The sequence below is a fragment of the Pan paniscus genome, chromosome 6 (assembly GCF_029289425.2).
Source record: "Pan paniscus chromosome 6, NHGRI_mPanPan1-v2.0_pri, whole genome shotgun sequence".
Taxonomy (NCBI): domain Eukaryota; kingdom Metazoa; phylum Chordata; class Mammalia; order Primates; family Hominidae; genus Pan; species Pan paniscus.
In genome coordinates, this window is record NC_073255.2 from 90,337,343 (window position 1) to 90,355,738 (window position 18,396).

Here is an 18,396-nt window from a genome sequence, read left to right on the forward strand (position 1 = left end):
AGCTGGGATTAGAGGCACCCGCCACCATGCCCAGCTAATTTTTTATTTTTAGTAGAGACGGGGTTTCACCATGTTGGCCAGGCTGGTCTCGAACTCCTGACCTCGTGATCTGCCTACTTCGGCCTCCCAAAGTGCTGGAATTACAGGCGTGAGCCACAGCACCAGGCCCTAGAGCCATTCTTAACAGGGTTTGTCCCCCTGGAAAGTTCCCGAAGCCTCACCCTCCTGGGAATTCCCTGCTGGGTGCCACAGTCATCTCTTCACCACTCGGTTTTCACTCTCCCATCTTTGCACCGAGATCCCACTGTTAGGCCTTTTTCAAGCACGGACCTTCTCATGCTCAGTCTCTCTGCGGTGTGGAAGTGTCTACTGAGTGGGCCTCACAGAAGGTTCCAGGCCCTAGTGCAAGCTCAAGGGAAACGATGATCCAAAATGGACTCAGATAAAGTTTCTGCCACTCTGCATTAGGGGCTTTTGGTAGGAGTCCAGTTCAATTTTAGAAAAATAAAAATACATGTCTCGCACTTCTGAGTTTGCAGACTAAGGTCCATTCTGTATTTGCAAACGAGGACAAAAAGAAAGGCGGCTGAGCGCGGTGGCTCACGCCTGTAATCCCAGCACTTTGGGAGGTCAAGATGGGCGGATCACTTGAGGCTGGCCAGGAGTTCGAGACCAGCCTGGTCAACCAGCCTGGACTTTCACCGTGTTAGGGTGCCTACAAATACAAAAATTTAGCTGGATGCTGTGGCACACGCCTATAATCTCAGCTACTCAGGAGGCTGAGGCAGGAGAATCATTTGAACCTGGGAGGCGGAGGTTACAGTGAACCAAGATCACACCATTGCACTCTAGCCTGGGCAACAAGAGCTAAACTCCATCTCAAAAAAAAAAAAAAAAAAAAAAAAAAGAGGGCAATTGGTGGAAAATAGTCCTCCCAGCTAACCTAGCACTGCCCATCTTTTCCCATATTCAGATCACATGGCGAGGCAGGTGTGCTTGTCCATCTTAGCGGTAAGGAAGTGAAGGCTCAGATTCCCACGGCTAGTCAGGTGGGTACAGGGACTTGAACGAGGCGGCGCTTTCCCATGGCCCACATGCTGCCTAGGACCCTGAAGGCTGACTCCTGGGCACTGTCCCCAGCCACCTGCCTCTCTGCAACTATCTGCCACCCCTCCACCTGCCCTGGGACACCTGCCTCCAGATGAAGGGGTCTGCTATTTCCCCTGCCTCCCCCAGCAGACCCCAGCTTCCACTCCGATTCACCCTGGAACTGCCAGTGCTGGCCCAGGCCAGGCTTTGGGAACTGTGTGAGGGAGAGTTTGAGAAAAGCCCATTCTGGTGCAGGAGTAGCACTCAGTGACCTCTGGTGAACCCTCAGAGACTCCCAGGAGCCTGGACGTGTTCCCAGCCCAGCATGACTAGTGGCATGAGTAAGTGTGGAGCTGGTTCTCCAGGTGGATACCTGGCTTGGGTGCCAATGCCTGGAAAGGGCATGGCCCTATCCCTGAGGGCTGAGGCCACGGCCACCTGCTAGCCCTGGGACACAGAGTATTAATACATCACTCACACCGAGCCTCACTCTCCCCCTCTGTAAGGTGGGCTCTAGCGTCAACCTCCTAGCTATGAAGACTAAATAAGATGCCTCCTCTGTCTGCACTCTGCTGTAACCCTAGTTCCTAGAATACCGCCTTGTCCCAGCAGGACCTCCCGAAATATGTGTGAAAGGCACCCGCATAAAGCACCAGTGCAGGGCCAGAAACCCAGTGACCTCTCAGCCGGGTGTCCACTGGAGCCACACTCACTGCACTGTGCTGCTGCAGCTTCCACTGTCTCCACCTTTCCAACATCATCTGACCACTCTGCCCCTCCGAGAGCTCCGGAAACACACTTCTGGCATCCAGTGACCCCCCAACCCCTGCTGTTCACCCCGCCAAACCCACCCTCCTCTCTGCCTCTCAAAGTCCCATCTTCCCCTGAGGCCCAAGCAGGGCCATCCTTACTCCAGGAAACCCTCTCCAACTACCCCTCACCCTCCTGATCCCCCTTCTGGGGGTTCCCGTGGCCTGTCAGCAGCCACCACATCACTGTACCCTAAGTTCTTTTTTTTGAGACAGTCTCGTCCCGTCGCCCAAGGTGGAGTGCAGTCACGCGATCTCAGCTCACTGCAACCTCTGCCTCCCGGGTTCAAGTGATTCTCCTGCCTCAGCCTCCCAAGTAGCTGGGATTACAGGTGTGTGCCACCACACCTGGCTAATTTTGGGATTTTAAATAGACATGGGGTTTCACCATGTTGGTCAGGCTGATCTCAAACTCCTGACCTCAAGTGATCCTCCTGCCTTGGCTTCCCAAAGTGCTGGGATTACAGGTGTGAGCCACCGTGCCTGGCCCGCCCTGGAGGCTCTGGCCAGCCCTTAGTGCTCGCCAAGTGGCATGTCGCCCCGCAGGGACAGCCCCTGCAAATCTGGGTTTGGGATCACCCCGCAGGGACAGCCCCTGGAAATCTGGGTTTGGGAGGCCAGGACACAGTCCATGGTGGAGACAGAAGTGGATGGGTGCCTTAAAAAGGGTCAGGAGGTCGGGTGTGGTGGCTCATGCCTGTAATCCCAGCACTTTGGGAGGCCGAGGCAGGAGGATCACTTGAGGCCAGGAGTTTGAGACCAGCCTAGCCAATATGGTGAAACCCAGCTCTACTAAAAACACAAAAATTTAAGGCAGGGTAGGCGCCACCCACATCTTACCAACATGCTTGTGGTCCCCATGCAGACACCCCTCCTTCTGCGGTTAGGAACCCACTCGCCTCCAACCTCACCTATTCACTGAGGTCGACCAGACCCCCTTTATCAGGAGGAGCAGGTGCACTGACCCGGCCTGGCCCCTCCCTCCTGAACCCAGACTGGGTAAAACTCAGAAGTCACTGACGCCACCACCCCTTTCTCTGCCCCAGGATCTGGGGCCACATTCAAGCTTAGCATTCCTCCATCTACCTGGGGCAGGCGCCCAGGTAAGGTGGCTAAACAGAAGGGCAGAGGCCTAGGCCGGGCGCAGTGGCTCACGCCTGTAATCCCAATGCTTTGGGAGGCCGAGGTGGGTGGATCACTTGAGGTCAGGAGTTTGAGACCAGCCCTGGCCAACATGGTGAAACCCCGTCTCTACCAAAAATACAAAAAATAGCCAGGTATGGTGACAATTGCCTGTAATCCCAGCTACTCAGGAGTCTGAGGCAGGAGAATTGCTTGAACCCAGGAGGTGGAGGTTGCAGTGAACCGAGATGAAGCCACTGCACTCCAGCCTGGGTGACAGAGAAGGACTGTGCCTCAGAAAAAAAAAAAAAGAAAGGCAGGGGCCTGGCTTCTGTTCCCAGACCCCAGAACCTGCGCCCCACAGCAGGCTTAGCTCCAGTCCCCAGCACCATGATCGGGCCCTATTCCCAGTGCCCCCTCCACAGCCAGTGCCTCTTACCAGGCTTTGGGATGAGTCCTTGGAAAGGCCTAGAAGAGAAACAGAGGCAGGGGTGTCATGGGGAGGGCCTGGGGGATGAGGAAGACACCCCTGGGATTCAGTGGCCTCGGTCTCCCCTGGGAGCACCCCAGACCTACAGCAGCAGAATCTGCATTTTAACAAGCTGCCCTGGGGCTCTGTGTGTGCGGGACACTGAGACAATGTGGCAGGGTGCTGGCATTGGCAGTGTCACTCTGCAGGACGCAGACCTGGGCCTTGTGCAGGCTTTGCCCTGGCTGGCCCCGGGACCTTGGGCAAATCCCTCTGATGGGGGCTGAATACCTTTCCCGGGGGCTGGGGGTGCAGTGAGCGGGTGTTGCTGAACAGGTTGAAGATGCCCTCAAAGGCTGCTCTTGCCATGGGGGGGTGACCAGTCCCACTTCTGAAGGGCTCCCTGCACTTGGGCTGGCCTGCAGTCCCTCTCCAACCACCCCCAGGACCCAGGATGGTGCCAGGAGAGCCACCTTGTCCAGGGGGGAGGGCAGGACCTAGGGAAAGGCTAAGGATTCGCAGGTGCAAGCTCCCATCTGAGCTAGTCCTGCCTCTTCACCCTCACCCTTCCCGCTGAGTACCTGGTGACTGTGAACTTGATCTTGTCAGCCACAGCAAGAATCCTCTCCAGGTTCTGGGAGCCGAAGGTACAGGGCTTTCGGAACGGGATTCCTGGGGGCAGCCCCTCGATGATCACGGAGCCGGGGTTACTCTTGATCCGCTTGTAGGGGACCTGGACCGGGTACTTGATGCCCAAGGCTTCCCCTGTGGGCGAGAGGCAGGGTCCTGCCCATCAGGAGTGAGAGGCAGCGTGGGGTGTGTGTACATGGGATTGCGGGGTTGTGATGGAAAGACATGCGTGCAGGAGAGTGAATGGTATGAGAAAGCTCTTATGTAGTGTAGCACTGTGGAAAGGTATAGGCATTACAATCTGAGCTGTTTGATCAGAACATAAAAAAAAAGGCCAGCATGGTGGCTTATGCCCATAATCCCAGCATTTTGGGGGACCAAGGCAGGAGGATCTCTTAAGTCTAAGAGTTCGAGATCAGCCTGGGCAACACAGCAAGACCCTGTCTTTACTAAAAATTTCTAAAAACTAGTTGGGCATGGTAGTGCCTGGTGGGGTGTAGTTCCAGCCACTTGGGAGGCTGAGGCAGGAGGATTGCTTGAGCCCAGGAGTTTGAGGCTGTAGTGAACCATGATCACGCCACTGTACTCCAGCATGGGTGACAGAGTGAGACCCTGTCTCAAAAAAAAAAAAAAAAAAAGAAACGAAAGAAAAAGCCACACCAATATGCTCCCATGTCATATGCTCCATTTTTTTTTTTTTTTTTGAGACAGAGTTTCGCTTTTGTTGCCTAGGCTGGAATGCAATGGCACGATCTCAGCTCACTGCAACCTCCCCCTCCCAGGCTCAAGCGATTCTCCTGCTTCAGCTTCCTGAGTAGCTGGGACCACAGGTGTGCACCACTGCACCTGGCTAATTTCTTTTTTGTGTTTTTGGTAGAGATGGGGTTTTGCCATGTTGCCCAGGCTGGCCTCGAACTCCTGAGCTCAAGTGATCCACCCGCCTCAGCCTCCAAAAGTGCTGGGATTACAGGCAGGAGCCACTGCGCCGGGCCCTTGTCTATTAAATTCTGGGTGTAGTTGTTGAAAGTGTATCTCACCTCATTTGTCTGCAAGGCTCGTGAGTACAGGGACTGTGTCTGTTTTATTCACAGCAATATCCCCAGTGCCTGAGACAGTGCCTGGCACATAGTATATGCTCAAGAAATACATGTAAAGGGGTGAATTGTTTCCCCAGAAATGCCCTCGGCTGGAACTGGGAAGCCTCCCACTTCTCTGTGCACAGCAGCTGCGTGTCCCTCCCCGGGGGTTCTGCACTGCTTACCGTATTTCTTATTGAAAAGGTCCTGGACCTGCTCCCTTAGTGTGTTGGCGATGTCGATCCGTGAGAGCCTCGCGTCATAATTTTCTGCAAAGCGCAAAACGATTATGGGTTTGGGCTGTTGAGTGAAAAAGCACTTGGTGACTTTTAAGGAAGATGATTTTCTAATTATGGGGAACTCCTTCTCCGGCAATTAAAGGATCTTTGGAGTGGGCCCCTCAGGTCCTTCAGCACCGACATGTTGATGGAGATGTGTTTTTTTTCAGAAGGACATGCACTGTTGCCACAACAGTGATGAGTTGGAAATTAAGTTAATTGATGACATTTGAAAACCACCAAACCAATAAATAAGCCCCGGAGGGGAGGGACACCATAGAGTACGGAGAGTCCTGTGCCCTGGGCTGGCAGGCAGGGGGCGGGGGCTTCATGAAGTCACTAGGGGGCTGGAGACAAGCGAGGGAATGGAAGCCCAGCTGATCTAGCAGATGGAGGAGGATGGGCAGTCCCCACAGACACAGGGGATGGGCCTGGCAGCTCCCAGTGGAACCTCCACCTCCCTGGCTCAGGCGATTCTCCTGCTTCAGCCTTCTGAGTAGCTGGGACCACAGGCGTGCACCACCGCACCTGGCTAATTTCTTTTTTGTGTTTTTGGTAGAGATGGGGTTTCGCCATGTTGCCCAGGCTGGCCTCGAACCCCCAAGCTCAAGTGATCTGCCTGCCTCAGCCTCCAAAAGTGCTGGGATTACAGGAATGAGCCACCAAGACACCCTCACCCAGAAAGTGTTCATTAAAAACGCCCAAGTGTGACCGGGCGCGGCGGCTCATGCCTGTAACCCCAGCATTTTGGGAAGCTGAGGCAGGAGGATCACCTGAGGGCAGGAGTTGGAAACCAGCCTGGCCAACGTGGTGAAACCCTATCTCTACTAAAAATACAAAAATTAGCCAGGCATGGTGGTGCGTACCTGTAATCCCAGCTACTCAGGAGGCTGAGGCAAGAGAACCCCTTGAACCTGGGAGGTGGAGGTTGTAGTGAGCCAAGATCGCACCACTGCACTCCAGCCTGGGTGACAGAGCAAGACTCTGTCTCAAAAAAAAAAAAAAAAAAAGCTGGGTGCAGTGGTTCATGCCTGTAATCCCAACACTTTGGGAGGCTGAGGTGGGCAGATCATCTGAGGTCAGGAGCTCGAGACCAGCCTGTCCAACATGGTGAAACCCCATCTCTACTAAAAAAATACAAAAATTAGCCGGGTGTGGTGGCACATGCCTATAATCCCAGCTACTTGGGAGCCTGAGGCAGGAGAATTGCTTGAACCCGGGAAGGGGAGGTTGCAGTGGGCTGAGATCACGCCATTGCACTCCAGCCTGGGCAACAAGAGTAAAACTCCATCCAAACAAACAAACAAAGACAAGTGCCAGCATGTGCTGGAGGGATCCCAGACCACCATCTCTCTCTCTCTTTCTTTTTTTTTGAGACAGGGTCTTGCTCTGTCACCCAGGCTGGAGTGCAGTGGCATGATCTCGGCTCACTGCAACCTCCGCCTCCCAGGTTCAAGCGATTCTCCCGCCTTAGCCTCCCTAGTAGCTGGGATCACAGGTGCACGCCACCTCGCCCAACTAATTCTTGTATTTTTTTGGTAGACACGGGGTTTCACCATGTTGGCCAGGCTGGTCTTGAACTCCTGGCCTCAAGTGATCCACCTGCCTCGGCCGCCCAAAGTGCTGGGATTACAGGCGTGAGCCACTGCACTCGGCCCCTGATTTCTTTTCTTAAAAATAGACATAGAGACGGGTTCTATGTTGTCCAGGTTTGTCTCGAGCTCCCAGCCTCAAGCGATCCTCCCACCTTGACCTTCCCAAGTGCTGAGATTACAGGCGTGAGGTGCTGCGTCTGGCTCCTATTCTGATTTCAAAGCACTAAGACCACAGCTGATTGCTGAAAAAGGAGTGGGCGTGTCAGCTACCTCTGGGGGTGGGGCAGGGAGGGGGCAGGCAGGCTTCTGGGCTTCCCCCCACCGTCCACCTGTAGGCACCCCCTCTCCCCTGGAGTCTCTAACACAGAGCTGGCAGGGTACAGCCGGGCCTGGGCTGCCAACCTGGCTTGCCTGGTCCCTTAGGCCCTGAAGTTGGGGGCCAGCTCCTCCCCACTTCCACCCTGGCCCTCCAAACCCAAACCAGGTCAAGGTCCTGGTGCTGGGACAACAGACCTCCCTGTGAGCTCAACCTTACCTTGAAAGCCCTGTCTCTTCAGGCTCTCGTCCACCAGAGGGTCCCCGGAATCCCTCTCTGGGGGCAGGGCAGGGGGAGAGAAGCCAAGTGAGGAGGCAGTTCCTGGGACCCAAGATGGCATCGTTAGGGGAAACCCAATGCGGGGGTGTGGGGAGAATGCCAGGGCCAGGATGGGAGCAGGACAGAGGCAGCAGGAGGAGGGGCTGGTGGCAGAGGCCTGGGGCCCTCCCTTGCCCGCCCACACCATGGCCCACGACCCCGCGCTGGGTACCTTGACTATCCACGATGGGCTCTTTGACTCCCTCAGTGAGCAGCTCGGGCCTGGAAAACACAAGCGGGGCTATCACAGAGGTCCCTCCAAGCATCTCTGGGACTGCTCAGCCCTCCTCTCTGGGCCTCAGTCTGCACATTCCTGCAATGGACCCTTCTGGCTACGCATAGTTCAGGCCTGGAGTCCCTGCCACCCCACATGTGGAATCTGGGGGGCTGCGCTGGGCTTGAAGGATCCAGCTGGGAGTGAGACCCGCCCAGTCCTGAACAGGTCCATCTGATATCTCACTCCTGCTCCAGGGACATTGCACGATTGTCACTGCCTGGGATTGGAGCAGGTGGCCTCAGGGGGCCTCCCGTGGAGCTGGTTTAAAGTGTAGAAACAAGGTCAGGTGCAGTAGCTCATGCCTGTAATCCCAGCATTTTGGGAGGCCGAGGAGGGCAGATCACTTGAGGTCAGGAGTCTGAGACCAGCCTGGCCAACATGGTGAAACCCGTCTCTACTAAAAATACAAAAATTAGCTAGGCGTGGTGGCAGGCGCCTATAATCCCAGCTACTTGGGAGGCTGAGGGAGGGGAATCGCTTGAACCTGGGAGGCAGAGGTTGCAGTGAGCTGAGATAGCACCACTGCACTCCAGCCTGGGTGACAGAGTAAGACTCCGTCTCAAAATGAAAGAAAAGAGTAGAAACAGTCAGGGCCCACTACGAAGCAAGAACTCCAAGCTTCTGGAAAGGTCTGAGATCTACGGCTCACGTCTGAGAGCTGCTGTGTTACTGCAGTCGGAAGCGCCAGTGACCAAGCCCAGCTTTGTATTATGCTAATGTCTTTAGCTCCACAGACTCCAGAAAGCCCTGCTCAGCCATGAGTCAACCTTCTTTATCATACAGCACTGCTTCTGAAGGCCCCATCTTCAGCACAACTTGTCCTGTTAGAGCAAGCCTGTTGTGGGGCTGGGGTTTGTGGTGGGTAGAGGACACTAGGAGAATCATGCTGGCCAGACGGGGGCTGTTAGGGGATGGCAGGGTAGGCCATGGAGCAGAGAGGTAATGAGCTCTCTGGAGAGGTAATGGGCCTGGAGAGGTAATGAGCTCTCTGTCACAGGGGTAATCAAGCAGCAACTCCGAGGAGTCTCTGCCTGGGAGTGAGCCCAAAGGCCAAACTCTCAGGGAGGGCACCCCTGGGGTCCTCAGTAGATGAGGATTTGGTGCCCGCTCTGGCGGTGGGCATCTCTTAGGCTTCTGTACAGTGCCAGGCACAGAGCTGGGGTCACGGGGCCAGGGCTGGGAGGGGAAGCATAGCCCTGCCTTGAACCAGGAGCTAGAAAAGGCTTCGGACTGCATTTAGGCCCCTCCTCTTTATGGGAGAACTCAGGTTCTGAAAGGGGAAGTGACTTCCCAGCAGTAACCTTAGAGAGGCAGAAGCTGGGCAGAGCCCCTGAGTCCCAGGCCAGAGTAGCGACAGTGCTTCCCCTTAAATAGCACAGCCGGCTGCCAAGGCCACAGGGAGTAACAGGAGGAGCTGGCCTCAAACCCACCAGACGGCCTCTCCCATCGGCCACTGCGCTAACCTGTCTCCCTTTCCAAATGACAGGTGGAGAAAGCCATCGTGACTTTAAAAAATGCTCAAGGCTGGGTGCGGTGGCTCAACCTGTAATCCCAGCACTTTGGGAGGCTGAGGCAGGGGCATCGCTTTGAGCCCAGGAGTTGGAGACCAGCTTGGGCAACATAGCGAGACCCCTTCTCTACAAAAAATGTAAAAATTAGCCAGGTGTGGTGGCGTGCCCCTGCAGTCCCAGCTATTCAGGAGGCTGAAGCAGGATTGCTTGAGCCCAGGAGTTTAAGGCTGCAGTGAGTTATGATTGTGCCACTAAACTCCAGCCTGGGCTAAAGAAAGACTTGTCTCTTAAAACAAATGCTCACGGCCAGGCATGGTGGCTCACGCCTGTAATCCCAGTTACTCGGGAGGCTGAGGCAGGAGAATCGTTTAAACCTGGAAGGTGGAGGCTACAGTGAGCCGAGACAGCAGCACTGTACTCCAGCCTGGAGCGAGACTCTGTCTCAAAAAAACCCCACAAAAGGCCAGGCATGGTGGCTCACGCCTCTAATCCCAGCACTTTGGGAGGCCAAGGTGGATGGATCACTTGAGGTCAGGAGTTCGAGACCAGCCTGACCAACATGGTGAAACCCCGTCTCTACTAAAAATACAAAATTTAGCCAGGCGTAGTGACATGCGCCTGTTATCCCAGCTACTCAGGAGGCTGAGGCCGGGGAATCGCTGGAACCCAGGAGGCGGAGGTTGCAGTGAGCTGAGATGGTGCCACTGCACTCCAGCCTAGGCAATAGAGTGAGTGAGACTCTGTCTCAAAAAATAGAAAACAAACAAACAACAACAAAAAAACCAACCCACCAAAAACAAAAAACCAATGCTCATGAGCACAAGGTGTCTCTGCACAAAGCCATAAAAAATGTCATTCATGAGGACTTGCTGTTGAATTGGCACCTGACCTCAAGCTGCCCGGGTGCCCCTGGTTTACGGTTTGAGGGAATAGGCATAGAAAGCAAAAACAAAAATAAAAACAAACCAGAATGAGACCCTGTCTCTTAAGACTTTTTAAAAAATAAAATAAAATTCAAACTCTTTAAGCTGGCCCAAAATCCATGTGATCTGGCCCCTGCTACCTTTTTATTTATTTATTTTGAGACAGAGTTTTGCTCTTGTCGCCCAGGCTGGAGTGCAGGGGCGCGATCTCAGCTCACTGCAACCTCTGTCTCCTGGGTTTAAGCAATTCTCCTGCCTCAGTCTCCTGAGTAGCTGGAATTACAGGCCCCCCTCACCATGCCTGGCTAATTTTTGAATTTTTAGAAATGGGGTGTCACCATGTTGGGCAGGCTGGTCTCGAACTTCTGACCTCAGGTGATCCACCCTCCTCAACCCCCACAAAGTGCTGGGATTACAGGCGTGAGCCACCTCTCCTGGCCTATTTTTCTTTTTTATAGAGATAGGGTCTCACCATGTTGCCTAGGCTGGTCTCAAACTCCTGAGCTCAAGCAATCCTCCTGCCTCAGCCTCCCAAAATGCTAGGATTACAGGTGTGGGCCACACGCCTGGTCCCCTGCTACCTCTTGGGCCTCAACCTCACCATCCTTCCCTCACTCACCCTGTACCAGCTGCAAGGGCACCTTGTGAGCTTTCAAACACCCAAGCACGTTGTTGCCTCAGGGACTTTGCATGACTTTTTCTCTGTCCCAACAGTCTTTATTTATTTATTTATTTATTTATTTATTTATTTATTTATTTTTTGAGACAGAGTCACCCAGGCTGGAGTGCAATGGCACAATCTTGGTTCACTGAAACCTCCACCTCCCAGGTTCAAGTGATTCTCCTGCCTCAGCCTCCTGAGTAGCTGGGATTACAGGCACGCGCCACCACACCCGGCTAATTTTTACATTTTTAGTAGAGATGGGGTTTCACTATGTTGGTCAGGCTGGTCTCGAACTCCTGACCTCGTGATCTGCCTGCCTCAGCCTCCCAAAGTGCTGGGATTACAGGTGTGAGTCACCACGCCTGGCCTGCTCCCACACTCTTTATGCACCTGGCTGGCCCTCTCCCTTCATTGGGTCACCGCTTCAATGTCACCTTCTTATCCAGGTTCCTCCTGTCCCTCTCTCCCCCTCACTCTGCATTATATCCTGTCACAGCAGTTATCTCTACCTGACATGACATTTTGATTTTGTCTGGGTGACATCAGCAACTCCAGGGCAGGACTTGGTGGCATTTACTGCTGGGCAGCAAGCCCGGGATCTGGCAGGCACCCAGGATGGTTTTTTAATTTGTTTGTCTCTTTGTGTTTTATTTATTTATAAACCCTATATTTATTTATTTTGAGAAGGAGTCTCGCTCTGTCGCCCAGGCTGGAGTGCAGTGATGTGATCTCAGCTCACTGCAACCTCCACCTCCCAGGTTCAAGTGATTCTTGAGCCTCAGCCACCCGAGGAGCTGGGACTACAGGTGTGCACCACCACGCCCAGCTAATGTGTGGTACTTTTAGTAGAGATGGTGTTTCACCATGTTGGCCAGGCTGATTTCAAACTCTGGAACTCAAGTGATCCATCTGCCTTGGCCTCTCAAAGTGCTGGGATTACAGGTGTGAGCCACCATGCCCCGGCCTCTCTTTGTATTTTTAAAGGGACGAGGTCTTGCTCTGTCACCCAGACTGGAGTGCAGTAATGCCATCATAGCTCACTGCAGCCTGGACCCTCTGTGCTTAAGCTATTCTTCCGCCTTCCGCCTCAGCCTCCCAAGTATCTGGGACTACAGACACACACCACTGCGCCTGGCTAATTTTTTAATTTTAAAAATAAAATAGAGATGGGGTTGCTATGTTGACCAGACTGGTCTCGAACTCCTGGCCTCAAGCGACCCTCCTGTTTTGTCCTCTCAAAGTGCTGGGATTACAGGTGTGAGAATTTTTAAAATTTTTTGTAGAGATGGGGTCTTGATACATTGCCCAGGCTGCTCTCAAATTCCTGGGCTCAAGCGATCCTCCTATCTGGGCCTCCCAAGGTGTTGGGATTACAGGCGTGAGCCATCACGCCTGGACGGAATGTATTTTTAAAAAAATTAAAAAAAAAATTTTTCGAGACAGGGTCTTACTCTGTCACCCAGGCTGGAGTGCAGTGGTGCAATCATGGCTCACTGCAGCCTCGACCTCCTGGCTCAAGCGATCCTCCCACCTCAGCCTCCCAAGTAGCTGGGACTACAGGTGCACACCACCAAGCCTGGCTAATTTTTTTTTTTTTTCCCTAGAGATGGGGTTTCACCACATTGCTCAGGCTGAGAATTTGTTGAAAGAAGCCCTCCTTCAACCAGTACAGTACTATACATGTATATAGTAGAGCCAATTACTGTACTATAATTACACATATTCTCTTGTGAATCTTTATTTCCCTGTTTTCACACATCTGATGGGCTATATGTCTATCATGAGTTTATCCTTAAACCACCTGAAATGTGATCTTCCCTTTTTATTTTTTTGAGACAAGAGTGTTACTGTCCCCCAGGCTGAAATGCAGGAGTGAGATCTCGGCTCACTGCAACCTCCGCCTCTCGGGTTCAAGTGATTCTCCTCTTTGCCTCTTGAGTAGCTGGGATTACAGGTGCATGCCACCATGCCTGGCTAATTTTTTTTTTGAGATGGAGTTTTGCTCTTGTTGCCCAGGCTGGAGTGCAACGGCGTGATCTCGGCTCACTGCAACTTCTGCCTCCTGGGTTCAAGCCAATTCTCCTGCCTCAGCCTCCAGAGTAGCTGGGATTACAGGCACCCGCTACCACGCCTGGCTAATTTTGTATTTTTTAGTAGAGATGGGGTTTCTCCATAGTGGTCAGACTGGTCTCAAACTCCCAACCTCAGGTGATCTGCCTAACTTGGCCTTTCAAAGTGCTGGGATTACAGGCGTGAGCCACCGCGCCCGGCCTTAATTTTTGTATTTTCAGTAGTCCTGATCTGAAGTGATCTGCCCACCTCAGCCTCCCAAAGTGCTAGGATTACAGGCATGAGCCACCATGCCTGGCTCAATCTTCCTTTTAATATGTCCAGACACACCGGGCACGTGGCTGCATTCATCCTGGCCTGCTGAAGCCTTTGCTTCTACTGCACGAATCATGACTCTTGCTCTCCAGCCCTGTTGCATAGCTTTTTGCTATCTGCTCTTTGTGTGTCATGGAGCAGCAGCCTCCCTCCTGGCATAGAGCAGGCCCTGCAGTAGAGCTCCCTGTCCCAGTGGATCTCCTCGCCACTGTATGAAAAATGACGCTGTGAGTCTCCCAGTTTGAGAACCATCTATTCTCCTGGAGGAACAAACCCTTAAGAGTCTCTTCTTTCTTGCCACTTTCAACCAAACCAAGCCTTTTTTTTTTTTTTTTTTTTGAGACAGAGTCTTGCTCTGTTGCCCAGGCTGGAGTGTAGTGGTGCGATCTCAGCTCAGTGCAACCTCCGCCTCCCGGGTTCAAGTGATTCTTGTGCCTCAGTCTCCTGATGACAGGGAGATTACAGCTGGGATTACAGGTGTGAGCCACCACGCCTGGCTAATCTGTGTATTTTTAGTACAGATGGGATCTCACCATGTTGGCCAGGCTGGTCTCGAACTCCTGACCTCAAGTGATCTGCCTACCTTGGCCTCCCAAAGTGCTGGGATTACAGGCATGAGCCATCGTGCCCAGCCGTAAACCAAGCCTAAATATGTGCTATTACAGTAACACAGAAGTAACAAACACAAAATGGAAATATGATCCTCCCATTCCGTTTTTTTTTTTTTTTTTTTTTTTTTTTTGAGGAAGAGTCTTGCTCTGTTACCCAGGCTGGAGTGCAGTGGTGCAATCATAGCTCACTGGAGCCTCCAAACCCCTCCTGGGCTTAAGTGATCCTCCCACCTCAGCCTCCTGAGTAGCTGAGATTACAGGTGTGCACCATCATGCCCAGCTAATTTAAAATTTTTTTGTAGAGATGGGGTCTTGTTATGTTGCCCATGCTAGTCTTGAACTCCTGGCCTCAAGTGATCCTTCTGCTTCAGCCTCCTGAGTAGCTGAGACTACAGGCATGTGCTGCCACACCAGAGTTAAAAAAAAAAAAATTATAGTGACACAGTCTTGCCATGTTGCCCAGGCTGGTCTTGAACTCTTGGGCTCAAGCAATCCTCCCACCTCAGCTTCCCAAAGTGCTGGGATTATAGGCATGAGCCACTGTTCCTGAAATCCCCCAACCACATTTTTACTCAATAACTGCCACCACCTTCTCCAAAGGGACTTTTTTTTTTTTTTTTTTTGAGACGAAGTCTCGCTCTGTTGCCCAGACTGGAGTGCAGTGGCACAATCTCTGCTCACTGCAAGCTCCACCTCCCAGGTTCATGCCATTCACCTGCCTCAGCCTCCTGAGTAGCTGGGACTACAGGCACCCACCACCATGCCTGACTAATTTTTTGTATTTTTTTTTTTAGTAGAGACGGGGTTTCACCGTGTTAGCCAGGATGGTCTTGATCTCCTGACCTCGTGATCCATCCGCCTCAGCCTCCCAAAGTGCTGGGATTACAGGCGTGAGCCACCGCGCCCGGGCCCAAAGGGACTTTTTATCCCAGCTGGGCACACAGGGTATATCCATGGGTGCTGTCCCGGGCCCTCATTGGCAAAAACACAACATGCTCAAGGAAACAGAAACAGCCTGTAGAAGCCACTGCTGGTCTTTCCCATTCTGGGACGACAGGGCATTGCTCCCAGCCCCCGGCCCAGGACACCAACACGCCAGCCTGGAGAACCCGTGAGCTGATGGGACGTTCCCATTCTGCATCTGGGCAAACTGAACACTGCTCTCCTGAGACTGAGAGAGGGCTTTGGGTCTGGCAGGCCTGGGGAGCCTCATGTCTGCCAACTGCAGCCAAACCCCATCTAACACCTTGCTGTCAAAAAAAAAAAAAAAGAGAGAGAGAAAAGAAAGGCCTGGTGCCGTGGCTCACGCCTGTAATCCCAGCACTTTGGGAGGCTGAGGTGGCCGGATCACTTGAGGTCGGTAGTTCAAGACCAGCCTGGCCAACATGGTGAAACCCTGTCTCCACTAAAAATACAAAAATTAGCCGGGCGTGGTGGCGCGCACCTGTAGTCTCAGCTACTCAAGGGGCTGAGGCAGGAGACTCGCTTGAAGCCAGAGCGGAGGTTGCAGTGAGCCAAGTTCATACCACTGTACTCCAGCCTGGGAGACAGTGAGACTCTGTCTCAAAAAAAAAAAAAAAAAAAAAAAAAGGCTGGGCATGGTGGCACACACCTGTGGTCCCAACTATTCAGGTGGCTGAGGCACAAGAATCGCCTGATGGCAATTTGGTGCTGCTCCTGCCCCTGGGTGCTGAGCAGGCCCGGTGCTGTCTCCCGTGGACCTGGTCGGGCCTTACCTCTTGATGACAAACTGGATGCTGTTGCTGGCCTCCAGAATCTTCCGGAGCTTGGCGATCCCGAAGCAGTTGGGCCTGCGGAGGGAGATGCCTTCAGGCAGTCCCACCACAAACAGCTCCTCCGGGTGCATCAGAAACTTGGAGTACGGCACCTTGACGGGCTCCGAGATGCCAATGGCCTTGGCTGCAGAGACATGGCTGCTGTAGGGCCACCCGGTGCCACAGGGCCAGGAGCCTCAACCCCTGTGTCCCGTGCCTGTGTCGGGGGGCAAAGCTGCCAGAGCCCTTTTGAGGGCCTGCCAGCTTTCCTGGGATGTGGAAAGAGTGGCCCCCCAGCCTGCAGGAAAGGAACCTGGAGTTCAGAGGGGACGTGACTTGTCTGAGGTCACAGAGCCACTGAACAGCAGAGCCAGGGGATAGGAACTCAACCCAGGGTTACCCCAAGGCCCACGCTGGGTCCATGCCCTCATGCCCAGGCAGTACAGAAGCCACCACTAATGGCTGCTGAGATTCGGCATCGCTTCCCCCTAAGTCCATTGGGCCTCGCCCTTCCAGTAAGGCCCCCCGAGTGTCCCTCCTGCCACCATAAGCAACCCCACACGCTGCTGTGGCACAATACCACGCCTTCGAACGAACCCGATCTCTGCCACTGAGTAGTGTGGGGCCTTGGATGAGTCACACCCCTTTACCAGGCCTCAGTTCTCCTCATCTGTAAAGTGGGTCTTAGGACACGGGGATTTTGTGAGATGGGATACAAGAACACAGGGGGCCGGGTGCAGTGGCTCACACCTATAATCCCTGCACTTTGGGAGGCCAAGGTGGCTAGATCGCTTGAGGTCAGGAGTTCAAGACCAGCCTGGCCAACATGGTGAAGCCCTGTCTCTATTAAAACTACAAAAATTAGCCGGGTATGGTGGCAGGTGCCTGTAATCCCAGCTACTCGGGAGGGTGAGGCAGGATAATTTCTTGAACCCAGGAAGCGCAGGTTGCAGTGAGCTGATATTGCGCCACCACACCCCAGCCTGGGCAACAGAGTGAGACTCCGCCTCAAAAAAAAAAAAGAAAGAAAAACATGGGGAAGCACCTAGCCTCATGCCCGGCACACCACTGAGGTTATCTTATCTTATTCCTATTATGAGTCTTCTTGAGGACCCTGGATGAGGGTGAGGGTGGAGGGATGAGGGTGAGGGCGGAGGGCTGAGGACTGGTGACATTACAGGGGAGGGAGTGGCCTCTCCAACCTGCGACTGAGGCAGAGTGTGAGTGAGTGAGCCAGGGAGCCTGAGTGACAGCCTCTCTAGTGTCCCCATCCTCATGATGGGTCCCAGCTCCTCCCTTCCCTCTCTCCCTTGTCCCTGCCCAGAGAACAGCTGGGATGGGAACAGGCAAGGGGATGCGACCAAAGCCCTTCTGCAAACAGGGCGGCTGGAGGGGGGCCGGGATGCCCCCAGACCCTGTCCCACTTCTTGCTCACCGTATCGTGTGTTGAAGAGCAGCTCCACCTGCTTCCGCAGGGGCCGGATCACGTCACCGTGGCTGTCTGGAAGGCAAAAGGCAGTCTGTTGAGGCTGGTTGGTGGCAGCTTCTCGGCTGATGTTCCTGCTCTGCTGGTACCAACATTGGCCCTGTGGTGGGATCTTGGAATGGGGGAAGGCTGGGGCTGGGGCGGTGGGTAACTTATTTCCTCAGAAATGGCACACGCAGACAGGTCCACAATTCCTGGGCTCACATTCTTGTTTGCGAAATCAAATCTAGGGCACCGCCAGCCTGAATGAAGATTTGGAAGGTTCTGTGGACTAGGAGTGACCATGGGTCTTTCTAGGTATGTGACTGAGTGTAGCATGTGATAGAACTAGTGGGTACCCACTAAGCCTGCAAATTGAGCAGGCTGCCACCAGGTGGCAGCGGAACTGTGTTAAGACTCATGGTTCCTCCTGCCAGGCTGGGTTTGGGGAAGTGACAATTCTCACTCATTCCATTCCAGGATACTACAGAGATGAAACAGACCCACCCTCACCCTGGCCTCCCTCTCTCTCTGTCCTACTTCCATTCTCAGCAGGGAGGGAATTCTCACGTTCCTGAGAATGGGCGTGTCTGCTGGACACAAAGCAAATTTTGTGCTTTCAGGCCTCTAATCTACTTGCTCAGATAGAGGAGGCTCAGTTCCCAGTCTTAAAACCTTTGCGCAAAGCAGCAGGGTGTGTAATAAAAACAAAGGCTTGCAATTTTCCTTAGCAGTGGGAACTGCTCTCACCTTTGACCAGGAACCTCCTGGTTCTAGAAGACAAATCCTTAAATCTCCTCCCATATCAGGCAGCCCACAGGATTCCCACCCCCACACCAGGGTGCTGGAGAGAGATGAGGTGGAGAGAACGAAGAGACCCAGAGGCCAAGGGGAGGTGGACGGCAGGGGAAGAGAGATGGGGTGGGGGTGGGCGTAAAATGTCAGGGGTAGACAGGGCCTCACCCTCCACGGGCCTCTCCTCGGGCCGCGCGTCCTCACTCAGACCTTTGTCTAAAAGAGAACAGAGGATGCCGGGAAGCCACATTCATCATCTCCTAAGCCATGCACTGCCGACGTCAGGCC

General features: G+C 53.5%; 1 protein-coding gene across 12 annotated transcripts in view; it reads right to left on the minus strand.

The window, feature by feature from the left end:
- The window catches only part of GTF2IRD1 (GTF2I repeat domain containing 1), a 149,676-nt gene that overhangs the window by 40,527 nt on the left and 90,753 nt on the right, over positions 1-18,396 (minus strand). For 7 of the 12 annotated variants that reach the window (XM_034951434.3, XM_055114477.3, XM_034951433.3 and 4 more), the window contains 8 exons: positions 18,277-18,324; positions 17,284-17,349; positions 15,810-15,993; positions 7,875-7,924; positions 7,604-7,660; positions 5,381-5,464; positions 4,071-4,254; positions 3,460-3,488 (listed from right to left, as the gene is read on the minus strand). In XM_034951434.3, the coding sequence (XP_034807325.2) occupies positions 3,460-3,488; positions 4,071-4,254; positions 5,381-5,464; positions 7,604-7,660; positions 7,875-7,924; positions 15,810-15,993; positions 17,284-17,349; positions 18,277-18,324 (702 nt within the window). Of the gene's footprint in view, positions 1-3,459; positions 3,489-4,070; positions 4,255-5,380; positions 5,465-7,603; positions 7,706-7,874; positions 7,925-15,809; positions 15,994-17,283; positions 17,350-18,276; positions 18,325-18,396 lie in introns of all 12 variants that reach the window. The other 5 variants (XM_055114481.2, XM_034951436.3, XM_055114478.2 and 2 more) reach the window with 2 other exon arrangements.